Source organism: Macaca nemestrina, chromosome 7 (genome assembly GCF_043159975.1).
Source record: "Macaca nemestrina isolate mMacNem1 chromosome 7, mMacNem.hap1, whole genome shotgun sequence".
In the NCBI taxonomy this organism is placed as follows: domain Eukaryota; kingdom Metazoa; phylum Chordata; class Mammalia; order Primates; family Cercopithecidae; genus Macaca; species Macaca nemestrina.
Window position 1 is genome coordinate 158,445,378 of NC_092131.1, and position 25,468 is coordinate 158,470,845.

The 25,468-nt window shown below is 45.4% G+C and overlaps 2 protein-coding genes and 1 long non-coding RNA gene across 18 annotated transcripts in view; 2 read left to right on the plus strand and 1 right to left on the minus strand.

The window, feature by feature from the left end:
• Positions 1–1,408, plus strand: part of LOC105491375 (stereocilin) — a 64,267-nt gene extending 62,859 nt beyond the window's left edge. The window contains exon 40 of the mRNA XM_071066978.1: positions 1,361–1,408. Coding sequence (XP_070923079.1) covers positions 1,361–1,383 — 23 coding nt within the window. The 3' untranslated portion in view covers positions 1,384–1,408. The remainder of the gene's footprint in view (positions 1–1,360) is intronic.
• Positions 1,409–1,749: 341 nt separating this feature from the next.
• Positions 1,750–25,468, plus strand: part of LOC105493144 (inositol hexakisphosphate and diphosphoinositol-pentakisphosphate kinase 1) — a 54,696-nt gene continuing 30,977 nt past the window's right edge. For 2 of the 12 annotated variants that reach the window (XM_071066991.1, XM_071066994.1), the window contains exons 1-26: positions 1,750–1,896; positions 2,656–2,851; positions 3,305–3,395; positions 3,608–3,693; positions 4,008–4,162; positions 4,305–4,406; positions 4,872–5,033; positions 5,137–5,258; positions 7,038–7,139; positions 8,284–8,370; positions 8,489–8,564; positions 8,706–8,815; positions 8,902–8,984; positions 9,195–9,326; positions 9,484–9,605; positions 9,875–10,057; positions 12,060–12,201; positions 12,391–12,614; positions 12,939–13,066; positions 13,275–13,389; positions 13,560–13,667; positions 14,607–14,723; positions 14,864–15,028; positions 17,886–17,976; positions 21,776–21,901; positions 22,604–22,666. In XM_071066991.1, coding sequence (XP_070923092.1) covers positions 1,750–1,896; positions 2,656–2,851; positions 3,305–3,395; positions 3,608–3,693; positions 4,008–4,162; positions 4,305–4,406; positions 4,872–5,033; positions 5,137–5,258; positions 7,038–7,139; positions 8,284–8,370; positions 8,489–8,564; positions 8,706–8,815; positions 8,902–8,984; positions 9,195–9,326; positions 9,484–9,605; positions 9,875–10,057; positions 12,060–12,201; positions 12,391–12,614; positions 12,939–13,066; positions 13,275–13,389; positions 13,560–13,667; positions 14,607–14,723; positions 14,864–15,028; positions 17,886–17,976; positions 21,776–21,901; positions 22,604–22,666 — 3,235 coding nt within the window. Of the gene's footprint in view, positions 1,897–2,655; positions 2,852–3,304; positions 3,396–3,607; positions 3,694–4,007; positions 4,163–4,301; positions 4,407–4,830; positions 5,034–5,136; positions 5,259–7,037; positions 7,140–8,283; positions 8,371–8,488; positions 8,565–8,705; positions 8,816–8,901; positions 8,985–9,194; positions 9,327–9,483; positions 9,606–9,874; positions 10,058–12,059; positions 12,202–12,390; positions 12,615–12,938; positions 13,067–13,274; positions 13,390–13,559; positions 13,668–14,606; positions 14,724–14,863; positions 15,029–17,100; positions 17,251–17,885; positions 17,977–21,775; positions 21,902–22,603; positions 22,667–25,468 lie in introns of those variants that run through there. The other 10 variants (XM_071067002.1, XM_071066999.1, XM_071066990.1 and 7 more) reach the window with 9 other exon arrangements.
• On the minus strand, positions 9,612–20,361 carry LOC139355452 (uncharacterized). Of its 5 annotated transcripts, none has more exons than XR_011606121.1 (6): positions 20,275–20,361; positions 15,597–15,746; positions 14,309–14,442; positions 13,749–13,816; positions 10,586–10,776; positions 9,612–9,835 (listed from the first exon to the last, which is right to left on the minus strand). It is a non-coding gene; the product is annotated as an uncharacterized lncRNA (long non-coding RNA). The 5 variants fall into 5 exon arrangements; XR_011606119.1 differs by lacking the exon at positions 20,275–20,361 and adding an exon at positions 16,284–16,393 and having other exon boundaries at positions 14,330–14,442; XR_011606120.1 differs by lacking the exon at positions 20,275–20,361 and adding an exon at positions 16,284–16,393 and having other exon boundaries at positions 13,749–13,864; positions 14,330–14,442.

Consider the following 25,468-nt stretch of genomic DNA (forward strand, 5'->3'; position numbering starts at 1 on the left):
GCCATGCCTGGCTAATTTTAAAAAACTTTTTGCCTGGGTATGGTAGTTCACGCCTGTAATCCCAGCACTTTGGGAATCTGAGGTGGGGGGATCACGAGGTCAGGAGTTTAAGACCAGCCTGGTCAGCATGGTGAAACTCTATCTCTACTATAAAGTAAAATACAAAAAAATTGGCCGGGCCCGGTGTGGTGTGCCTGTGGTCTCAGCTACTTGGGAGGCTGAGGCAGGAGAATTGCTTAAACTCGGAAGGCAGAGGTTGCAGTGAGCTGAGGTCACACCACTGCACTCCAGCCTGGGTGACAGAGCGAGACTCTGTCTCAAGAAAAAAAGAAAAAAATTTTTTTTTCTTTTGAAGCAGGGTCTTTTTCCGTTACCCAGGCTGGAGTGCAGTAGTACAATCACCGCTCACTGCAGTCCCGACCTTTTAGGCTTAAACAATCCTCCCAGCTTAGCCTCCCAAGTAGCTGGGACCACAGGCACGTGCCACCATGCCCGGCTAATTTAAGAAGCTTTTGTATAGGTCCTGTCTCCCTATATTGCCCAGGCTGGTCTCGAACTCTTAGGCTCAAGCAGTCATCCTGTTTCAGCCTCCCAAAGTGCTGGGATTACAGGCATGAGCCCCTGCGTGCAGCCTTAATTTTTTTTTGTAGAGATGGGGTCTTGCTATGTTGCCCTGGCTGGTCTCAAACTCCTGAGCCCAAGCAATCCTCCTGCCTCAGTTTCCTAAAATACTGGAATTATAGGGATGAACCATGGCATCTGGCTGGGCAACTGTCTTTTAAGGTGGAGTAGATGAAAGAGAGAGAGCATGGGGGTTTTATTATTTTTTTAATTTTTGGTTTGAGAGAGGGTCTCACTCTGTCACCCAGGCTGGAGTGCAATGGCGTGATCTCGGCTCACTGCAATGTCCATATCCTGGGCTCAAATGATCCTCTTGCCTCAGCCTCCCAAGTAGCTGGGACTACAGGCATGCACCACCATGCCTGCCTAATTTTTGTATTTTTTTGTAGAAACTGGGTTTCGACATGTTGCCCAGGCTGGTCTCGAACTCCTGGACTCAAGTGATCCATCCTCCTCAGCCTCCCAAAACACTGGAATTATAGGTGTAAGCCAGTGTGCCTGGCCTTAATGTTCTGATATAATATTTAGAATGTAGGGTACCCTCAATAAATATTTTTGAGTGAATCTTTGGGAAGAATGAAGATGAGGTTTAAGGGGAAAGGCAGCTGAGCTCTCTCATTCCTCTGCCTTTGAATTAAATCACTGAATTCAACACTACTGTGAGGAGGTGGAAAAGGACTAGGAACATTGTGGAATGAGTCAAAGTTTGAAATGTCACTCTAACCTTCTCTTCTGGTAGGACTCAACAGTAGCCTTCCTTGAGGACCTGCCTTTCCCATTTGCTGCCTGAAGTTAATGTTTCTTGCTGGCCAAATCAGGGACATGCAGGCATTGTAAGGGCTGATTATCTGATCCTCTTACTAATTTACTGCTTGGGGTGGGGTGAGCAGGGAGGAAAAGGGATACCTTGGTTTTTCTTTTATGGCTCTTTTAGCATCTCAAGTCATAGCCCATATGCCTCCTTTCTTGTTGATCCTTCTTCCTATAGCTTTGTTTTGTTTCCCCTTATAGTTCCCTCTTATGCTTTTCATCTCCATCCCCATCCCCACCCACTGCCAGGGGGCTTGGGTTCTGAGCTGATGGGGTACCCCCCTCTGCAGAGCGGGATGAGTGGGTGTTCCGGCAGGGATGTGGTCATTGACGGCCAGTGAGGGCGAGAGTACCACTGCCCACTTCTTCCTTGGAGCTGGAGATGAGGGGCTGGGCACCCGTGGAATAGGCATGAGGCCAGAAGAGAGTGACAGCGAGCTCCTTGAGGACGAGGAGGATGAAGTGGTAAGAATGGGGAAAATGATATAACTTGGTGTTGGAGCCTCTGTCCTCGAGAATTAAGATTCTATTGGTTGGAGATACCTCTCTGTTCTTTCCAAATGCATAGACTCCCTGTCATAAACAGGCCCTATCCTGGTTTAGGGGAGGGGCAGTAGAGATTGGTTAGGTTGCCTCTCTTAGAAACCCCTGCCTTGGCCGGGTGTGGGTAATCCCAACACTTTGGGAGGCCAAGGCAGCTGGATCATTTGAGGTCAGGAGTTCGAAACCAGCCTGTCCAACATGGTGAAACCCTGTCTCTACTAAAAATACAAAAATTAGCTGGGCATGGTGGTGAGTGCCTGTAATCCCAGCTACTGGGGAGGCTGAGGCAGGAGAATCACTTGAGCCCAAGAGTTGGAGGTTGCAGTGAGCAGAAATCATGCCACTGCACTCCAGCCTGGGCGACAGAGTGAGACTCCGTCTCAAAAAAAAGAAAAAAAGAAACCCCTGCCCTTAGGATCTTCCTGTTGTCTCATGGTTGTTGGTTCTCTAGCTCTCCTGCTTGAGCACGTATTTCCTATTGTGGAAAGGCTCCTATTCTGTAGGCAGTTGGAATCCCTAGCTGTGCCCCAACCTAGATCAAAGTTAGGAGGCACCCTTTATCCCATAGGTCCAGAGTCCTGGCAAGAAACTCTGTGCCCTAAGAAGATAAGACAGTGTTCCCAGAAGGGGGTAATATTGGTGGAAAGTTCTTGAGTTTCTGATAGCACTTCCTCTCTGTAGCCTCCTGAACCTCAGATCATTGTTGGCATCTGTGCCATGACCAAGAAATCCAAGTCCAAGCCAATGACTCAAATCCTAGAGCGACTCTGCAGATTTGACTACCTGACTGTTATCATTCTGGGAGAAGATGTAATCCTTAATGAACCTGTGGAAAACTGGCCATCCTGCCACTGTCTCATCTCTTTCCACTCCAAAGGTTGGGGTCTGGGAAGGAAAATGGGAGGGAATGGTGGTGGGAATACTGGTTTGGGACATGAGGTTCTTATTGTCTTTATTTCCTTAGTAAAGAGCCATCAGCTACTTGTGACACACTAGAGAATGGTGCCAAGGAGTTTGCTTTCCCTGCATCTTGGAGGAGTTGCTGGGGATTTAAAGCCTATAGTCTAACCTCAGGACAACTCTAAGTCTCTTAGGATCTCTGGACAGAGTTGGGTCTCTGGAAGGACTGTAAAAATAATTTCTGTTTTACTTTTTCTTGATAAATATCCTAGACTTGGGGAGCTGGGCAGAAGAATAAGTGATGGATTGAATGGGTAGAGGAGCTCAGTGGCAGCTAGTCACTTTAATATGTCTTTCTGTCTCTCTTGCTCTTTTCTCATTCTCTTTCTCTCCCTTTCTTTTGTCTCTTTATTTTGTGTCTCCATTCCAGGCTTCCCTCTGGACAAAGCTGTTGCTTACTCCAAGCTTCGAAACCCCTTTCTTATCAATGATCTGGCCATGCAGTATTACATCCAAGATAGGTATAACTTCCTGTTGACCAGTGAGATGGGTGGCCTTGGGGTCATGCATGTTCAGGGAACCCACTCTGAGAAGGGCAGAGTCAAACAAACATGCCTAATTTTTGTACCATAATTTTGTGCCCTGGTGTCTTTTAATCCTGTGCAAATGAAATCCCCAGGCTCTCCCCTTAGTTACTCCCACCTCTCCCAGCTATTTTATTTGGGGGTGACAGGAGGGAGGTGTACCGGATCCTGCAGGAAGAGGGTATTGATCTGCCTCGATATGCTGTGCTCAACCGTGATCCTGCCCAGCCTGATGGTGAGTACCTGGCCTGAGGGAGGGTTGGTCCTGCCTTTCCTTGCTTTCTATGACTTAGCCACGTTTCCATCTTCTAGACATCTCCTATATACCACCTATCTATGTGGGGTTTTGGTTATTGGATTATGGGTGGGGTTAGAGCCATAAGTCTTCGGACAGAGTCTTGGACCTGTTATATAGAGATTTTACCTCATCTATTACAAAGATACGGTCATAAAAATTTGAGGGTTATAGAGATGAAAACCTGGGGAAATGAGAATTAGTAATATTCCATAACCATAGGCCATAGGAATGACCACACACCCACCTTTCAGAATGCAACCTGATAGAAGGTGAAGACCAAGTAGAGGTCAATGGAGCTGTCTTTCCCAAGCCCTTTGTGGAGAAGCCAGTGAGTGCAGAAGACCACAATGTTTACATCTACTACCCCAGCTCAGCTGGAGGAGGAAGCCAGCGTCTCTTTCGTAAGGTAGGGGAGACATTTGAGCATCCGGAGAGTCAGAGAGGGAAAAGGGCAAGGATGAGGTCGTGGGGAAGGAAGATGGAGAATTTGGGGACAGAAGAGAGAGTTGAGGCAACATTGTTTTTTCTTCTTTTTTTCTCTCTTGAAGATCGGCAGCCGAAGCAGTGTTTACTCTCCTGAGAGCAGCGTCCGAAAGACGGGGTCGTACATCTATGAGGAATTTATGCCAACAGATGGCACAGATGTCAAGGTTATGGTGGATACAGGGATTTAAGAGGTTACAGATGTCTGGGTGGGGATGGGGTACTTGGGAAGCAGGTGGAAGTATATGGGGAGGAGGTCCTAGAAAATAACATGATGTGAATGTGATTGGCTTTCATATTCAGGTGAAGTTAATGAGTGGAGGATTCAGACATTCACATTTTCACTATCAGAGCAAGGGCAAGGCTGACTTAGAAAAATGGTATAATGTTGGTAAATTATTGTTTAATAAGGACTGTCTGACAGTAGTGGAGTCCCGAGGAGAAATTCGTAATGATACTTGAGTAGGGCTCAGTAGGAAAAATGTTGGTCAGTCCCCTTAATGCTCAGGATTTGTTGGTTTTGTTTTTGTTGTTGTTTTACTCTGAAACTAGTCTACAGACCTAGTGCTCATATTGTCTTCTCATATACAGGGTGAGCTGTGGGCATACTCAGTGATGCTATGTACCTGCAGGTGTATACAGTGGGGCCAGATTATGCCCATGCTGAAGCTAGAAAGTCTCCAGCTTTGGATGGGAAGGTTGAACGAGACAGTGAGGGGAAAGAGATTCGATATCCAGTCATGCTGACTGCCATGGAAAAGCTGGTGGCCAGGAAAGTCTGCGTAGCTTTCAAGGTAGAGGAGGGCCCAGGGAGGTTGCGAAATGAGGGAGAAAGGAAGGAACAGGGGTCCAGGAAGAGTAACTGTCTTGTTCTCATCTTTCTTCTTTTCCTTGCAGCAAACAGTTTGTGGGTTTGACCTTCTTCGTGCCAATGGTCATTCCTTTGTGTGTGATGTCAATGGTTTTAGTTTTGTCAAGAACTCGATGAAATACTATGATGACTGTGCCAAGATTCTGGGGTAAGAGACACAGTGGTCTGTGCTGGGGAAAATGGGCTTACAGAAGAATATTTGAAAGTTTTTGCTTTATTTTAAATATCATAAAGATGATTTAAAAGTGAAAAAGCAGGCCAGGTGCGGTGGCTCATGCCTGTAAATTCAGCACTTTGAGAGGCTGAGACAGGTGGGTCACCTGAGGTCAGGAGTTAGAGACCAGCCTGGCCAACATGGTGAAACCCTGTTTCTACTAAAGATACAAAATTAGCCAGGCATGGTGGTGCAGGCCTGTAATCCCAGCTACCAGGGAGGCTGTGGCAGGAGAATCACTTGAACGCAGGAGGTGAAGGTTGCAGTGAGCTGAGATCGTGCCATAGTACTCCAGCCTGGGCGACAAGAGCGAAACTCTGTCTCAATAAATAAATAAATAAATAAATAAATTAAATAAATAAAAATAAGAAAGAAAGAAGGGGCTCCTCAGGCTCCTTGCATTTCTAACACTGCCCCTCCAGAGACCATTGTTGTTACAAGTTTTAGACATAACAATTTATCTTTTTCTGCCATATCTAAGCTGTATTTATTTTACTAAATGTGGTCATACTATAATACTGCTCTGCAACTTGACTTTCCAAGAAATTTGTCACATAATGTATAGACCATTCGAAAATATATAAGGAATGATGACTATAGTGAGCATCTATGTATTCACCACCTAGCTTATGAAATAAAATGTTAGGAATATAGGCCGGGCACGGTGGCTCACGCCTGTAATCCCAGCACTTTGGGAGGCCGAGGCAGGTGGATCATCTGCCGTCAGGAGTTTGAGACCAGCCTGACCAACATGGTGAAACCTCATTTCTACTAAAAATACAAAAATTGGGCAGGCTCGGTGGCTTCCGCCTGTAATCCCAGCACTTTGGGAGGCCGAGGTGCATGGATCACTTGAGGTCAGGACTGGTGAGACCAGCCTGGCCAGCATGGTGAAACCCCGTCTCTACTTAAAATACACACACGAAAAAACTGGCTGGCATAATGGCGGGTACCGGTAATCCCAGCTACTTGGGAGGCTGAGACAGGAGAATCACTTGAACCCGGGAGGCGGAGATTGCAGCAAGGTGAGATCATGCCACTGCACTCCAGCCTGAGTGACAGGAGTGAGACTCCATCTCAAAACAAAACAAAACAAAAACAAAGAATTAGCCATGGTCAGGTGGGCCCCTGTCATCTCAGCTGCTCAGGAGGCTGAGGCAGTAGAATTGCTTGATCCCAGGAGGTGGAGATTGCAGTGAGCTGAGATCATGCCGTTGCACTCCAGCCTGGGCAACAACAGTGAAACTCTGTCTCAAAAAAAAAATATATATATATAGATATATACACATACAGACACACATACATATATAGGTACACATATGTGTATATATGTATATATGTACACATATATGTATATATACACATACATGTATAGATACATATGTGTAGACACACACGTGTGTATGTATACATGTATGTGTATGTGTATATATATATTTATATATATATATGTAATTGAAGCCCCTATATACTCCTCCCTGGTAACATCCCCTCCTCATCCCCAGAGGGAACCACAATCCATAATTTGGTGTTTGTCATTCCCATATATTTATTTATATTTTTACTGTCTATGTATGGGTATTTGTTTGTATGTTTTTAGACTTCATATCAACATATTCTTCTGCCTGCAGCCTGCTTGTTTTTGTGAGCTTCATTCATATGAGTAGTTCTGGTTTATTCGTTTTTACATGGCTTCTTCGTTTCTCTTTCTAGGAATACCATAATGCGGGAGCTTGCCCCACAGTTCCAGATTCCATGGTCCATCCCCACAGAGGCTGAGGACATTCCCATTGTTCCTACCACATCTGGCACTATGTAAGCAAAAGTAAAAGGTCTGGAGTAACCTACTTAAGACCCATGGGACTCCTTCAGCCAGGCTACTGGTTACTTCCTGACCCCACACTATCTGACTAACGGAGCCTGGGCCTCTTATACACAGTCTTCTTAACTCCACTTATATTCTCTGCCTTTTTTTTTTTGAGACAGAGTCTTGCTGTGTTGCCCAGGCTGGAGTGCAGTGGCGTGATCTTGGCCCACAGCAACCTCCACCTCCTGGGTTCAGGTGAGCACATCTGGCTAATTTTTGTGTTTTTTGTGTTTTTTTTTTTTTTTTTTTTTTTTTTTTGAGACGGAGTCTGGCTCTGTCGCCCAGGCTGGAGTGCAGTGGCCGGATCTCAGCTCACTGCAAGCTCCACCTCCCGGATTTATGCCATTCTCCTGCCTCAGCCTCCCAAGTAGCTGGGACTACAGGCGCCCGCCACCTCGCCTGGCTAGTTTTTTGCATTTTTAGTAGAGACGGGGTTTCACCGTGTTAGTCAGGATGGTCTTGATCTCCTAACCTCGTGATGCGCCCGTCTCGGCCTCCCAAAGTGCTGGGACTACAGGCTTGAGCCACTGCGCCCGGCCATTTTTGTGTTTTTAGTAGAGACAGGGTTTCACCATGTGACCAGGCTGATCCTGAACTCCTGAGCTCAAGTGATCCATCCACCTCAGCCTTCCAGTGTGCTGGGATTATAGGCATGAGCCCCTATGCCCAGCCTCCATTTATATTCCTAATCACAGTTTCCTTTTCATTATCTTTTTTTTTTTTTTGGTGACAGGGTCTGGCTCTGTCTCCCAGGCTGGGTGCACTAATGTTTCGCTGCAGCCTCTACCTCCTGGGCTCAAGTGATCCTCCCATCTCAGCCTCCCAAATAGCTGGGACCACAGGCGTATGCCACCATGCCTGGATAATTTTTTTTCTTTTAACTTTTTTATAGACAGGCTGACCCTATGTTGCTTATGTTCACCCTATGTTTCTCCTGGGCCTAAGTGATCCTCCCACCTCAGCCTCCCAAAGTGCTGAGATCACAGGCATGAGCCCTGCTCAGCCCCTCTATTTTTTGACATGTCAAGTAATGTGATGACAGGAGGTGGGATGGGGGTGTGGGAGAGGCTCTGAAAACATTTATGATCTTAGGATGGAACTTCGTTGTGTCATTGCAATTATTCGTCATGGGGATCGTACTCCTAAGCAGAAGATGAAGATGGAAGTGAAACACCCAAGGTAGGAAGAGTGTCCTAATTTACACAAATAGGTTTTCGTGAGGAAGACTGCATGGGGCGCAACTCCTAGAGGCTTTGACTGTCTTATCCCACACTGAAGCTTCTCATTATTTCTTCAGGTTTTTTGCTCTGTTTGAAAAACATGGTGGCTACAAGACAGGGAAATTAAAACTCAAGCGACCTGAGCAGCTCCAGGTAAGGTAGTGAATCTGGCCAGGAGGAGCAGTGCTATGAGAGAGAGAGAGGATATGGCATTGGGAGTCTCGATAAAAGACTGGGATCAAAAGGTAACTGTCTAGGACTTGGCCTTCTGCATGGATACCTTATTTCCTCTAGGAGGTGCTGGATATCACAAGGCTGTTGTTGGCTGAACTGGAGAAAGAACCAGGTGGTGAGATCGAGGAGAAGACTGGAAAACTAGAGCAGCTGAAGTCTGTATTGGAGATGTGAGAAAGGGGATAGCAAAAGGGAGTCAATAACAGTGAGAGTTGGGGTGCTGGAACAGAAAATAAACTGTGACTTTATCCTGCAGGTATGGTCACTTCTCAGGTATAAACCGGAAGGTACAATTGACTTACTACCCTCATGGAGTAAAAGCGTCTAATGAGGGGCAAGGTAAGATGTAGTCCCCCTTACCATTACCTCTCAGATCTTGTGTTCTTTTTATTTTTGTCTATCTTCTCTCCCCACCATATGTTTTTTACTTGAGCCTGTAGATGACCTATACCCCAAATTACCTCTCTGGCCTCCTCAGAAGACCTAGCATTTAGACGTTCCCACTACTTTTCTTAGATCTAGAGCATTCATTGCCCCTTATTCCCTCAGATCTACAGAGGGAGGCTCTGGCCCCATCTCTGTTGCTGGTACTGAAGTGGGGTGGAGAACTCACTCCTGCTGGCCGTGTTCAGGCTGAGGAGCTGGGGCGAGCTTTTCGCTGCATGTACCCTGGAGGACAGGGTGAGTGTTTTGGGGAGTAAACACAACAGGGCCGGGATAAAAATGATTAGAGAGTAAGTTGGGGAAAATGAAGTGACAGAGACAGTGGGGAAATGAATATTTTTTCTTCCACGAGTATTTATAGCAGTCCATTCCTGGTCCCCCGCTTTGTCCCCAGGTGACTATGCTGGCTTCCCTGGTTGTGGGCTGCTTCGTCTCCATAGCACTTTCCGCCACGACCTCAAGATCTATGCCTCTGATGAGGGTCGTGTTCAGATGACTGCTGCTGCCTTTGCCAAGGTGCATACTACAGTTCTATAGTCCCAGTTTCCATTAGGTAGAGAAGCAGAGTTTGGAGAACCAGTTGGAGCATTTCAGGGTGCTTGTAGGCCAACTCAGAAGTTTCTGCATGTATTGGACCCATTTTGTACTACTGAGAATGAGCTGAGAATAATCAGTGATTGTAGGCCCCATCTCTTCAACCAGGTCCCATTCGATCCCTGGGACCATCTAGGCCTAGGGATACTAACCTGCAAGGGAAACAAATAGACCTTGTGCGTTCTCTTTAGGGCCTTCTGGCTCTAGAAGGGGAGCTGACACCTATTTTGGTGCAAATGGTGAAGAGTGCCAACATGAATGGGCTACTGGACAGCGATGGGGATTCTTTGAGCAGCTGCCAGCACCGGGTGAAGGCTCGGCTGCACCATATTTTACAGCAGGATGCGCCCTTTGGCCCTGAGGACTACGACCAGGTCAGGCTCTAAAATAACCTGGATCCCCAATTCCTAGAATTCTCAATAGTAGGGATCAATAATAACGGTATTTACTGCATGCTAGGCACTGTTTTAGTTGTTTTACACATATTATTTAATCCTTACAGCAACCCTTTGAGATACGTACAGGTCCACAGTATGTTATGCGTAATTTTGAAAGTTAAAAAGATTTTTTTCTTGACATTAAGATTCATTTGGCAGCTAAACCTGACACGAACTGTCATGAGATTTTTATAATCCTTAGTTTTCCCACTTAGTGTAAATAGTCATGCATTTTGTGGCAGAAATATTAATGTGTTTGGTTACGCCATAGGCCCTGTTGGAGGTATTATATACATATGGCATATATACTGTATTCACTTCTAAAGTCCCACACATTCTCATTCCAAAGCACAGCTCAGATCCCAAGGACCCTGAACTAAAGAATGTTTCAGTTATCCATTGTTGCATAATAAACTACCCCAAAACGTAGTAACCTAAAACAACAACCATTTTATTATCTCTCACAGTTCTGGGCTCATCTGATCTTGCTTGGAGTCTGTCCTGAAATTGCAGTCAGATATTGACTGGAGCTGGAACCATCTGGAATTCAGCTGGGATTGTGGGATGGCTGGCTCTCTCCCTCTGCATGCTCTCCCTGCAATCTCAGTGCCTCTTTTCTCCACATGGTTCTTCATATGGTTTCTGTAGCATGATAGCTGGATGTATTAAATGGTAGCAGTAGGGATATTCAAAAGCAGAAGCTTAGAAACTTTCTTAAAGTGTAGGCTCAGAATTAGCACAACATAACTTTGTTATTTTTTATTGGTTAAGCAGTCACTGGGCCAGCCAGATTTAAGGGAAGGGAAGGAAGACAAAGAATTGATGGTGATCTTTAAAGCACTACGAGGACTGCAGATCACAAGGACTTTCTTCCCATTTTACAGATGAGGAAACCTAGGCTCAGAAGAATCTAAGCAATTTTCCTCATGTCATCCACCTAATACAAACCCAAGGAGTCTAACTCCAAAATCCAGGCTGTTACATTGCTTTATAGTATTAATTCTAGTATATGCCATTACCCAATATGGTTATTCTTTTTCCTGCGTATCTAGGCCACAATTTACCAGGCAGTGGTTTTCTACTCTTCCCACTCCTCGTTTCTGATAGGTTCTTTTAAAAAAAGTTTAAAAATTTAAAATTGTGGTGCTACTTTAACCATTTTTAAGTGTACAGTTCAGTAGCATTACATGTATTTACATTGTTGTGTAACATTTCTAATTGGTTCTTAAATGAGCTAAGTAAGCACATTGCTATGATTCCATGGCATTTTCTGTGTTCTCTGAGTAGCACTTGATAAGGAAGAGGATGTTGCTCCTTTATTTCCCAATCCATTGCTCACTGTCAAACTCAAAAAAGCTAAGGCAGCTTTCCTTTTCTGCCTTGCCTTCTTTTGCAAGCAAGAATGAAACTTGTGAGGATCTGAATAGAATTGTGCATTTTCAGCCACAATCTTGATTCTCCCTCCCCATTTCTCATTGACTGTTACTGTCCTAAAAGCCTGAGTCGGAACCCAGTTCTGAGGCAGCATTTCTACTCTAGGCTCAGGCTGGCATCTTGTTTAGAGGAAGAAGATGATGTTATCTCTGATCTCTACTCATGAAAACATTCTGTGGAGATTTTGAGGGATTTTGGTTTAATCCTTATTCTCCAGTATTTTCCATGTGTATTCTAGAGCCTTCAAGAAAATAACTTAGGTCTGTTTTATTTTCTCTGGACTCTAAGACTCTTAAAATCAATCCCTCTTAGATGACTATATGGTAGAGCAGTGCCCTTACCTGAAGGCCTAGAGCTGCTACTATGCCCAGTAACCTAAGAATGCTCACTGGAGTGAACCAGCATACAGATCTGTATTGTGGGTAGTCTCTGTGTAATAAGCTCACAGGAATCTGGGCAATTAGTGCTGAGCTTATCTTGCTTTTCTTCTCTCAATTCTTCATAGCTGGCTCCCACCAGAAGTATTTCCCTGCTCAACTCCATGACTATCATCCAGAATCCTGTGAAGGTCTGTGATCAGGTATTTGCCCTGATCGAAAACCTCACCCACCAGATCCGGGAACGAATGCAGGACCCCAGGTCTGTAGGTGGGTATGAATACTACTATCTTCCCTTCAAGGTCTCAGGTATGGATGGGTTTCTCAGGCATTCTTGTGTCATCTGCTAAATGTCAGAGACCAGGCCTCCTCCTCCCTGTGGTTCTACTTCAGAGTCATCAGGGTCTTTGGTTGGAGGTAAAATCTTTGATTCTTGTCTGATTTCTGCCTTTCTTCCAGACCTGCAGCTCTACCACAGTGAGACACTAGAGCTAATGCTACAGCGTTGGAGCAAGCTGGAGCGTGACTTTCGACAGAAGAGTGGGCGCTATGATATCAGTAAGATCCCTGACATCTATGACTGTGTCAAGTATGATGTGCAGCACAATGGGAGTCTGGGACTTCAAGGCACAGCCGAGTTGCTCCGTCTCTCTAAGGCATTGGCTGATGTGGTCATTCCCCAGGTGTGTCTTGTATAAGGGACCTAGCCTGGGGATGAGGGTGTTGGGAAGGAAAGAGAGAAAAGGTGGAAAGGAAGGGTGATTTGGGACTAGAGGAAAGCCACTTAGAGAAGGAATAAGTTGAGTTTCTACATTTCTCAGGGTCCAGTCTGGCTCTTGGTAAGTACAGGAGGCTAATTCAGGAGACACCTGGAAGAGGGGGAGTGTAGTGGATATGAAAGAAGCGCTAGACGTGAGGTGAAGACAGGCATGATCTTGGTCCTGGGAATATGAGGCATGAGAAAACAAGATTTATTGAGGTATTTATTCCTGGCCTGTGGCCCCTAGGAGTACGGGATCAGCCGGGAGGAGAAACTGGAAATTGCTGTGGGCTTCTGTCTTCCACTGTTGCGGAAGATACTGCTTGACCTGCAGAGAACCCACGAGGATGAGTCTGTCAACAAGCTGCATCCCCTGTGAGGGAGGGCTGGGAGGGGTGTTGGATGGAGGGAGGGGCATGTCAGGGAGTCTTGGGGGAATCAAGGCTGGGACAGCCTGGGGAAGCAAGAATAGACAAGATTTTGGGATGGAAAGGAGAGAAGTCTTTGAGGTGGGAGAAGAGAATTTGCAGAAGGGTGGGAGGAGGATTAACTGACTGTGTGAGTGATTTAGCTGTTATCTCAGGTACTCCCGAGGCGTGCTCTCCCCAGGTCGCCACGTTCGAACACGTCTCTATTTCACCAGTGAGAGCCACGTCCACTCCCTACTCAGTGTCTTCCGTTATGGAGGACTTCTTGATGTAAGGATCCTCCTTCTTCTTTAGCCTGTGAACAGATTTTTTCCCAGCATTCTTTCACTCTTCTCCTCATGCTTTGTAAATGAAAGCTTTCTCCCTTCTCATTAGCTCCCTGCTCATTCCCTGACTCCCTTTTCCTTAAGCAATGGCTTACCTCTTTTTGCATTTGGTAGGAGACCCAGGATGCACAATGGCAGCGAGCATTGGATTATCTTAGTGCCATCTCAGAGCTTAACTATATGACCCAGATTGTCATCATGCTTTATGAGGACAACACACAGGTGAGGAGCTAGCAGGTGGGGGATGAGAGGAAGGCCCCTTCTTTTGACTTCTATTAAAAAAAAAAACTCGCTTATCCTTACGATTTGGAGAATCCAGCTAGGTGTGGCACTTAGGCACAGCATGACACAGAGCATCCAGGAGGTTCTTACTGGAACAGAAAATATGTTCTGGGATGTTGCTGAGCCAGAGAGATCACCTAGAACACAGCTCTGGCATTAGGAAGAGTATGGAATTTGGGACAATGTTATAAGTCTTATTTCCTTAAACATGGTTATACATATACCTTCTGCATATGGCTCCACAATGATACTTTTTTTTTCTTTTTCTTTTTTTTTTTTTTGAGACAAGGTCTCACTCTGTCACCCAGGCTGGAGTGCGGGGCTGCAATCTGAGCTCACTGCAGCCTTGCAACCTCTGCCTCCTGGGCTCAAGTGATCCTCTCACATCAACCTCCCGAGTAGCTGGGATGACAGACATGTGCCACCATGCCTGGCTAATGTTTTGTATTTTTTGTGGAGATAGGGTCTCAACATGTCACCCAGGCTGGTCTCGAACTCATGGACTCAAGTAATCTGCCTGCTCCAGTCTCCCAAGTGCTAGGATTACAGGTGTGAGCCACTGCTCCCGGCCCAGAAGATACCTTTAAATGTGCTATATGCACCATAGCCAAACTGAGTTATTGTGGAAGGTGATGGGAAGGGTTGTAAAGCTGGAAATTCAAAAGTCACGTGCAATGGCGAAATCACAAATGGTAGAGATGAGGGAATGAGGATCCTGTAAGAGACAATATATAGTTGAAAGGAAGCTATAACAGGTCAGCCCCGGAGTGGGACAAGACCCTGATTTCCTAGGAGGATGAATTCTCTTGAGTTCCTCTCTACTTCCACCACAATATCCAGCTTCTCCCAACTTCCCCCTCTTGTGGTGATGCCCCATAGGATCCCTTATCAGAGGAACGGTTCCATGTGGAGCTACACTTCAGCCCTGGAGTGAAAGGTGGTGAGGAAGAAGGCAGTGCCCCAACTGGCTGTGGATTCCGTCCAGCCTCTTCTGAGGTGGGTCAGAGTGCTGGGATTTGGGACTGAAGGAACCAAGTGGTGGGAAACGGTACAGGGAGAAGTAAAAGGGTTGGGTAGTCTGGGATTAGGAGCTTGGAGGCCATTAACACCTCTCTTATCTGCCTTGTTTTGTATAGAATGAGGAAATGAAAACCAACCAAGGCAGTATGGAGAACCTGTGTCCAGGAAAGGCATCAGATGAGCCAGACCGGGCATTGCAGACTTCACCCCAGCCTCCTGAGGGCCCTGGCCTCCCAAGGAGATCACCCCTCATTCGTAACCGAAAAGCTGGTTCCATGGAGGTAATGAGAAGTCCTTGGGAAAAAAATGAAGGGGTAGCAGTACTCATAGGACTATATCCACAGATCCTCTAGGTCCCCTTGGGGGTACTCTTGGGACTTGAAGCAGAGTCTTCCGCTCTGATTGATGTTTTACTTAATCTCTCTTTCAAGCTGGTCTCTCAATAGAGCTTCTTTAACCTGGTTGCTACTTCTCAGATTAAAGAGTTACCACTGAGGGGTGCCTGAGAGATAAGGGTTTAAAGAGAAAAGATTAAGGAGGAGGGCTCTGGATGAATTTGAAAAGGTGTTCTTTAAAAGGAAATCTAGTAGAAACATCTTGAACTCTGGGCTAAAATCCCAGTCTGATACTTGGAAGCTGTGTGACTCGCTGGGTAACTTCTCTACACTTCTCTGGCCTTAACTTCTCTAAGCCTCAATTTTTTTTTACCTCTAAAATGTGAGTAGTATCCACCTTATAGATGCTCAACAGACAGTAATATAGTAACAATACAATTGATATTTAAGGTCCGGCCCTCTCCAGCTCTTGGTCACCTTGGGTAAAAATTATAGCTCAGATAGGAACAAGTACCTGGCACTTTTTCTGTACTGTCGTTCCAGAAAGTGGGTCAGCCAAGAGCTTTGTCTGTCTTCCTCTTGTTCTGATTAAGATCTTTATCAGCATGGGCCTGTATTCTGCTATTCTTGAAGTTTGTCTTAGTTCTGGTTCTAGCTCTTTAGCCTAAAGGAAGTAAGTGTTATTAATCTCACATTATGCCCAGCTAACCATCTGAGCTTTTTGTTTTGGTCTTTTTCCTGGAAAAACTGTTTCTGTCTTTGGCCCAATTATATCCCCCCCACTTTTTTTTTCCTATCTAGCTCCTTCTGTATCACTTACATTCATTTTGACACCACAATTTATCCCTGTCCCAGAGACTTTGACTGTCTGATTTAGATTCTGCTCTGTCCTGATGACTCTGTTCACCTGGCTCAGTGCCAGGTCTCTATCTTAGAGGAATTGGTTTTTCCATTTTAGGGATCTATCAGAAGAATCCATAATGAGCTGACCTAGGTTCAGCAAAAGGTTTGCAATTCAGATTTTGGAGAAAGCTGAGAAGACGAACTGCAGTCTCTTCTTTTGATTCATCCTTTGCTTCCTGATTATTTTAAGGTGAAATTGACATTGGTAATATGCAGAGTTTCTTTAGGTAGGATATACATTATTTTCTCTTTGAGTGTAAGTTGGTATCCGTAGAACTCTATTACCCTTTATAATCACATGCAGTAGATCACATGGATAGAATGACACATAATCTTCCATCAATAAACTGCTCCTCGAAATGTCTTTCCTATTCACATGGTCTGCTAGCCTCTCCTGGTGCTGTTGTGCTTGAACCACGCCCCCCGCCCCCCGCCACCATTTTCTTCTGGTTTATGCAGTCATAAGACATAGGCAGCTGGGTGTGGTGAATCACACCTGTAATCCAAACACTTTGGGAGGCCTAAGTGGGAGAATCATTTGAGGCCAGGAGTTCAAAACCAGCCTGGGCAGCAGGGCAAGATCCTGTCTCTACAAAAAAAAATATTTTAATTAAAAAATTTAAAAAAAAAAGACACAGGCAAAGGAAAGCTCTCTGTGTATCATCTCTCAGACTTGATAAGATTGACTTCTTTCTTTCAGGCCTATAGGAAGCTTCCTATTGTAATCACATTCCTTCTTTTCAATTACTAGTGCTGCTTAGACCCTGGCTTATCCAGGGTGATGGTTGTCTAGGATATTTTCCTCAGCTTTGCAAGGAAATCATCTCTCTGCTCCTTGGTCACAGAGCCTTATAATACTAATATTAATGTTTATCTTCCTTGCTCTTTACATATAGGCATACAACTTGTCCTTCCCTCCATCCCTTCTTCTCCTCTTGTCATCTCATACTTTTTAACTATTTTAGATTATAAAACTTATGACCTTCATAGCAGCTATGCCCTAGCTGGTGATCCTCTCTAGCCCTGTAACTGGCTCTGCCCTGTGGGCACTGGGACTTTTGGGATCCTGGGGTTTAAAGGAGCCGTGACCGGCTTTCCACCCGGTCTGATTGCAGGTCATGAACATGCAGTGCACGGGGAACCTGGACCTCATCCCCTTGCGGGGACGGCGCCGCAGGAGGTCGGGAGACCTCCCCCGGCCTTCCCCAGCCATCGGCCTACAGCCCCGGGCTGTGTCCACCACTCACCTGGCATCCTGCACACAGGTGTCCCTCCCTACCTCACCTTCCTGTTTTACCTTCTGTCTTTGCCTTTTGGGATCTAGGGACTCAGACACTATCTAGTTGGGATGTGTGTGTATTGGGGGTTGTGTGATTGGGCCCTTGTGGGCATTGTAAGAATTCTGTTTTATGTTTCTAGGGGTGAGATAGTTGGAGGGGAGGGCTGCTTGGTTCAAACAAGAAATGTAGTACGGTTGCAGTAGCCACAGCTGTTCCATGGAAAGAAGAGAGGGTGGCCAGACTTTCTTATTTGTGGCTGAGCCATTGTGATTGGCTTTCTGAGTCTTGTGGGGGGATGGATACAATTAGGAAACCGCTCTGCTGAGAACTAGGAATGGGTTGAATAATGATTTCTCAAACTCAGACTGGGAATGGGAGGGCTCTGGGGAAAGGGATGTTGAAAATAGAAGTGGCTTCTAGTATAGAAAGATGCCCCAGACAGTTCCCTCCATAAAGTGCATTTTCTGTTCCCTTTTCATCCCTCTTCTCCTATAAATCCTTTGGTTCTTCCAAACTTTCTAACATTGCTTGGCTTTGTAGGGACAGGAATTCAGGACCTGGGTTTTATGCTTTTGGGTTGAGGTGGCAAAATGATTAATTATAGAGTCCTTTTTCTGCAGGTACTTTCTGAGACTTCATCCTCAAGGCCTGGTGGCTACCGGCTCTTTTCATCTTCACGGCCACCCACAGAAATGAAGCAGAGTGGCTTAGGTATGGCTTCGCCAGCATTTCTCACCTATTGTTGGAAAAGCTGTCTGTCTGTTCTTCAGAGTTTTATTGTGAGAAACTTTTGTCATGGGGTTTCGAGCCATCCAGTCAGTGGAATATCATCAGGTGGGGGTAGGGAGGATGAAGTGGGAAAAGCCATAGTTAGATATGAACTTGGATCTCAGATGATTGTTCCATCCCAGAAAGGTGTTTATCTCTTGGTTTTCTATACCAATCACATTTCCCTGGCCAAAGGGCATTTTTCTGGCTTTCCCTCTCATTCCTTATCTGTCCCTCCAGTCTAGCCCAGACCTTAAGGGGCCATGGAGACTCTGAACCTTCAGAGTTATCAGAGACAGAGCTATAAATAGAGGTACTTGCAACCCTCATAAATGTTGTATTCCTCATTTGAAGAATTGTGCCATGTCTTCCCCTGAAACCAGTGTTTTTTACATCCCCACTCCTGCCCTTCCTACAACCTTGCCCTTTCCTCCATCATCTCCTAATCCTGTAACTTTTTCCCCTTCCTTCTGGAAAATTGACAAGTCTGAGACTGGTGTAGTGGCAGAGGCATCTCTCAGGACTTTGAGGAAATGTCTCTTGATTTTTGGATCCCTGGAAAGGGGTAGAGAACATCATTCAACTTTTTGTGAGAGCACAGACGGCAGGAAGGACCAAGCCTCAGAGGGTATTGTATTCTTCGGGTGGGGGGCGGTCCTTGGGAGGAACTATCTCTGAGCACAGTGCCTTGTGAGCCAGTAACTAGAACTGGAGGTCAGACATGATTGTGTGGGGTCTGGACTTGGTCCCCTTGCTCTTTCTATCTTGTCCTATCATTCTCTTTAGCGCCTCTAATTTTTCTGTTGCTTTTGTCCTTGGCACCCATTTTCTTGACCCCAAAATGGTCAGCTTTTGGACTAGCAAGAGGGAGAAAGGTTTTGGTAACTTTCCAGGCTAATTTTATGAGAATAAGTTGCCTTCTACATTCCTGAAATGAGAAAGATGGTTTGGGGCAGGAGAAATAAATGATAAGTATGTAGATCTGGCCAGGCGCAGTGGCTCATGCCTATAATTCCAGCACTTTGGGAGGCCGAGGAAAGCAGATCACTTGAGGTCAGGAGTTCTGAGACTAGCCTGGCCAACATAGTGAAACCCCATCTCTACTTAAAATACAAAAATTAGCTGAGCATGGTGACGCATGCCTGTAATCCCAGCTACTGGGAGGTTGAGACACAAGAATTGCTTGAATCCAGAAGATGGAGGTTGCAGTGAGCTGTGATTGTGCCCACTATACTCCAGCCTGGGTGACAGAGTGACACGCCATCTCAAAAACACAAAAAGAAAAAGAAAAACAAAACAAAACAAAAACCGAAAGAACAATAGTGTAGATCTATGACATGGGCCTCTCTTCCCAGAAGTCCCAGTAAAGAATAGGTTCCAGACAGACTATAAAAGAGGATAGGTGTGTCTAGCCCAGTTAAGTGGGCCATGGGAATGCTTTAAAGAACAAGGCAGAAATATGGACATGAAACTGGTTGGCAGATGGTGGTGGTAAGGTAGAGACCACCCTCTGAGATGATCTGAGGACTGGGCAGAACAGAGTTGGCATGACTGCACTAGAAAAGTATTCAGTGGAGGAAGTGTATGTAGGACAAAGCTTGGGGTGGTCTGGGATAGAGCCAGCTAGTTTTAGCTTTGCTGAAGAAAAGCAGTCATATTTAGCAACTGTTATTACTCTCTGGAATCTCATTCCAGAGCCTGTTTGAACATGAAAGGTGGAGGAAGTTGCTGTATAGAGGAGAGGTCCTGAATTCCTGGGTTGGAATCATCAGCCATCTGAACTTCCTGATTGCTCTGGTGACCCCGAAATCCTGGGACCTCTGAAACCATGGTCCCTTCTTGGTGGCCTCAAGGGAATTGAACTCCTTTCCACTCCATCCATAGGGAAACCCTATGAATGTTAAGTCACAAGCCAAATCCAGGGTCTTGGCTAAGATGGATTTGGAAATAGGGAGGCAAATCCTGAGAACTTGGGTGTCAGTCTTGTTTCTTCTTGACCACTCTGTCCTTATAGGCTGTAGTAGGAGAAGGGACCGTGGAGTCCTAACCCTCCTCTAGATCAAATGTTGGAGACAGTGACTGGTCTGATTTATTCCATACTTCAGAGATTATTCAAATTTTATTTAATCCTCTCATTGGCAATGGAGTTCTCTTTGCTTTCTTTGAATTTATATGTGTGGTCAACTGGCTTTGAGCATAGGCTTATGAGATAATACACTTTTGAGAGCAGAAAAAACATACCTTTTTGTTGTTATTTCCTGTATTCCTTCTTAGTAGGGTGCTCATCACATAATAGGCATGCTTTACATACAATCAATTGATTCTTCACATGCCCTTCAATTTCTGTCCATCTTGACCTCAGAAACTGTGCTGGTACCTGAAAAATAGTTATTTTTTTTCTTTTTTTTTTTTTTTTTTTTTTTTTGAGACGGAGTCTGGCTCTGTCGCCCGGGCTGGAGTGCAGTGGCCGGATCTCAGCTCACTGCAAGCTCCGCCCCCCGGGTTTACGCCATTCTCCTGCCTCAGCCTCCCGAGTAGCTGGGACTACAGGCGCCCGCTGCCTCGCCCGGCTAGTTTTTTGTATTTTTTAGTAGAGACGGGGTTTCACCGTGTTCGCCAGGATGGTCTCGATCTCCTGACCTAGTGATCCGCCCGTATCGGCCTCCCAAAGTGCTGGGATTACAGGCTTGAGCCACCGCGCCCGGCCAGTTATTTATTTTCTAACAATACAGTTGGTCCTCAGAGTCAGGAGACCTGTATTCTAGTCCAGCTTAACTTCTAAAAAACTATGTGACCTTGAGCAAAGGAGGTCCCTTTTGGATCTCGGTTTCCTCATCTCTAAAATATGAAAGTTGAACTGGATGATCTCTGAGTCCCTTCTAGCTTAAAACATTCAATGAGACAGGGGGCTGTGGCTCACACCTATAATCCCAGCATTATGGGAGGCCAAGGTGGGAGGGTCACTTGAGCTCGGGAGACCAACTGGGCAACATAGTGAGACCTCGTTCCTACTGAAAACAAAAAAAATTGTCCAGGCATGATGGTGTATGCTTGCAATCCCATCTACTTGGGAAGCTGAGATGGGAGGATCACTTGAGCCTGGGAGACCAAGGCTGCAGTGAGCTATGATTGTGCCACTGCACTCCAGCCTGGGCAACAGAATTAGATCCTGTCTTAAAAAAAAAATTGTGAGCCTCATACTTTCATTCTTGGGAAAGGTAAAAAGGCCTGAAGGGAGGGGATGTTGGATGAAAAGCTTAGGAAGGATCGGAAGGGTGCCAGCTGAGTGTTCAGAATCAGTCTCTAGCTTCAGTCAAAGGCTTTTCCTTTCAAACCTACAAGGACTAGATTTCTGAGTTTCTTAAGCTATATATCCAGGGTAAGGGGTGCCCAATTAAATCTAGGGGGAATCTAGAGGGACCTACCTATAATTTGAGCATTTCTGAGAGCCACCTGGAGAGCACAGTCTATCCCTTTCAGTGTGTTGAATCCCCTAATATGACTAACCCTGCATTTGTAGTGGCCTCTTGTCTCTGCCATGTAGCTCTTCAGAAGAATCCCCCTTTTGCTTGCCCACTGTGACTATGCAGAAGTGTAAAGCCATTTGTGGTTATGTGGAATGGCCACATGGTGGTGGCTCTGAATGGCTGTGTGTGTCTTGATGTTATCATGTGAAGTTGTGTATAGTTCTGTGTGATAGTTGTGGCTTTACGTGGCTACTAACACACTCCCGGCCTTGCAGGCTCACAGTGCACAGGGCTGTTCAGCACCACAGTGCTGGGTGGCTCCTCCAGCGCCCCGAATCTTCAGGACTACGCCCGCAGCCATGGCAAAAAGCTACCACCTGCCAGTCTGAAGCACCGAGATGGTATGTGGGTGGGTTTTGGGGGATAACTCCTTTTTTCACTTGTCTCTCAGCAAGGACATAGCTCAAGAACTATTCATGCTTAAGATGACACTGGCCTTATAACAAGTTTTCTTCATCAGTAATAGATAGGAGAAGGCACCAGGACCCCTTCCACCCCTCCATTTGCATTCCCTCTTGCCATAAAAATACTACTTATTTATGCTTATCCCTTCATAATCTCCCACATAACAGTCCTGCTGCATCAGTTTGTACTCTTTCCTGGATTCTGGCCTGTAGGGTTAAGGACCAAGGAGGATGATGCATGGTTGGGAAGAATGTAGTGAAACCTCAAATAAAATCCAGCAAATTGGGTTTAGGGAAGGGAATGTTGCTCAGCTAAGGCAGAAAAGATAATATGGAAAGAGACTGGGGTAAGGGATGAAAATTTCTGTGAAGATTTTATTTCCAAATGACCAGAAAGAGGACACAGTGGTAAAATTAGGGTTGTTTGTAGGAGTGTATTGTAGTAGAGATGACACATAGATTCCTAAGAGATTTACCAAAGGAAAAGAGATTGACATGTGTTAGTTAGAAATCCCAGGGAAGGGGAGGGGAGCAGGACAGATAACTAACTTTAAAGAACAGACTATCTTGTGGGCAAACTCCAGAACAGAGGGTGGGGACAAGGGTGGGTATAATCCCCATGATGTCTTTTCTCCCCAGAGCTCTTGTTTGTCCCGGCCGTAAAACGATTTTCTGTGTCGTTTGCAAAGCATCCGACTAACGGTACGTTTGCTTCTGACTCAATGTCATTCCTCCTCACCATGTCACCTCTAGACACTTGACTCTGAGTTTTGACACTGACTTTGCCTCTCCTTCCACTGTGTTGACACCCTGCTGTCTCTGAATGAGCTACTCACTAAGTGTCCCTCCTGGGATGGTTTCCTTGTGACAGCCTTAGTCTTGGTTGCAGCCTGACTGCCCCATCCCTGTGGCAACTCAGGGTCTTACTTCCATAATCACCGTCATCACCATTATGTCACTTCTGTCAGCATCACCACCAAAACACTGATTAAACCTCTCCCTTTCCTATCACATGACTGCCAGGCTGTGTACAGATATGATGGTTCCCCTTCTTAGAATGGGAATAGTGTTTCCTAGATTGATTCCATTTCTTCTCTTCCCCAATACCCCCAATTCCTCAGCTTATATAACTTTGATCTTTCTGTTTTTTCTCCAACTCTTTTGTTGGGGTGGATGTGGATGACTAGTTTGTTCCTCTTTAGGAGCAACACTGCAGTTCCCAGCTCCTAAGCCTACTTATATGGATGTTAGTCTTGAGTATATAGTTTCCCATCTCCATATTTCTTTCTCCTGCCATTATGTGTATTTTGTGTGGCTCTTGTGCTCCTGACATTTGCTTTATGTTACTACTAACCTAGTGCTTGGGCCTAGAAAACAACAGCCCAGGTTGCTTTGGGATAAAAAATAAAAAGAAAGGAGTAGGAGGTAGTAGGTAAAAGAAAAAGGACCGTACCTTGAGTTTTTAAGTGTAGTTTCCATGTGGCACCAGCCTACCTATGGTAAAGCTATCGCAGAGAAGTTTGAAGAGTTGAGATGTCTGCTGGGGATTCTGGGGGAGCTTAGGAATGAATAATATTTTAAGAACATTGAAGAACCGGGTCTGCCCACACTGCGGTGGGAGGGCTTGGAGATCTCTGTAAACCATAAATTGAGGGGTATGGTGTCTTTGTAGGGTATAGCAGGAGAACCGAGGCTCACTCTCTTTCAAAGTTTTATCCTTGGTATCCTTATTTTTCTCTCTGTATTATATTTTGTCTTCAAGGTAAATCTAGTTTTTTAGGTATGGTTTTCTTCTATTCAAGAGCTAAGACTCTCTGAGGGAAGTAAAATTAGACTAGAAAACCTCTATGTGCTAATCTCCTATTGTCTAGCAAGTGACAGCTGCTAGATTTTAGCCCAGTCAGGTTGTACATCTTCACAAGGCACTGCTGAAATCTCTCCCTAGGTTGACTAGCCTATGCTGGCTCAGTTTATCCCCGCCCCCAGGCTCCCAATCGTGCCTGTGGCAGGAGTTCCCATTCAGAGCCTCATGGGTGTGCCCACTCATTGAGCTTCAAGCTCTTCTGTCCTTCATGTGCCACAGCCATCTCCAGAATAGAACCTGATGCATCAATAGCACAGCCTGGGACTTGGACTTAGGGTCCACAGTATAGTACGAGGAACGTGGGCTACTCAAATCAGAGCTAAATCACATATCTCCTAGTTCTTAGGTGCCATAAGAAAAGACCCAAGTCCATAAAACAGACCCTCAGACCTATGTACCTTCCGTTCCCTGAAGCCCTGTTTAGCAGCCTCACCCATTGAAGAAGATTTAATTCTGCCAAAAGGAGGTGAGGAAAAAAGAGCTGGATAATGCAGGTATTGTGCAGGAAAACAAATTTAAGATCTCCAATACCCTGCACACTTCCTCAGGGGTCTTGTGGCCTCCTTTGTTTTTCTTGTGCTGGAGCTTGGAGGCTAATATGCTTAAGAAGCCAGAATCTGGGTTCTACCTGTTGACAACAGCAGAAATTTGGAACTGTATGTCACTTGCTGAGGAAGATTATGTAGATTCAATTTGACCCTCAAGAAATATGAAGGCTCTCCTCCGTGGCCAAGATCTTGCTTGACTGACCAGCAATTACAAAGTGGATGTTCTGTCTGTAGTTGCAGATAAGTCACAGCAGCTCTGTCATCACCATCTCCTTGCCATGATATCTGGCTTTGAAACAGCAGCTAGACATACTGGACCTGGCTTTGGAAAAGAGGCAAGGCAGTGTGTCTTCACACTTTGATGGGAGGGCAGCCCTCAGCCTATCCCTGCCTCTGTCCCTGATAAGCTGCTGTTATATCCTGTAACTATATCCAGCACACAAGTATAGCCTGTTACTAAACTGTACACTGAACTCACCAAAGTAAATTAATAAAGTGGGAAAGACTGTGGCTCACGCTCATCCCGAATGTCAGCGTGTGACCACTGGATTTGTCAAGCCCATTATCTTCTAGGGACCCATGTAACTATGTGACCGTTGGTACATACAGTTAGTGCTCACAAGACTAGCCTAGGTAGAGCTGAAATCTGTCCTGACATCCAAGCTAAGGTCTCTGAAGACCACAGTCTCATGGGATCACCTTGTGGAGTCAGTTCTGGTCTGGGAGTTTTGAGCAGTCATCCTCAGCTGCCTTGATTCTACCTTCTCTATACCAACATCCTGTACTCAAGTTCTTGTCCATCCTCACATCATGTCTTAAGATCCCATACCTTTTCTCTAAGATCTTTCCCTGTTGTTCCTCTTACACCCGGCTCCGCATGCCTTTGACTGCCTTCAACCTTTTGTAGCTCAATTACATGCATCCACAAAGTTTGCCAAGTAGCTAAAATGAGGGGTTCAGAATCAAAGCTTTTCTACTCACCAGCTGAAAAACGTGCAGTTAGACTCACCAGCAGTGGGAAGAAAATGTAAAATTTTATCTAACTTTCAGCTTCGTAATGGATACAGTATCTCTGAGTTCTGAGTTTTATGT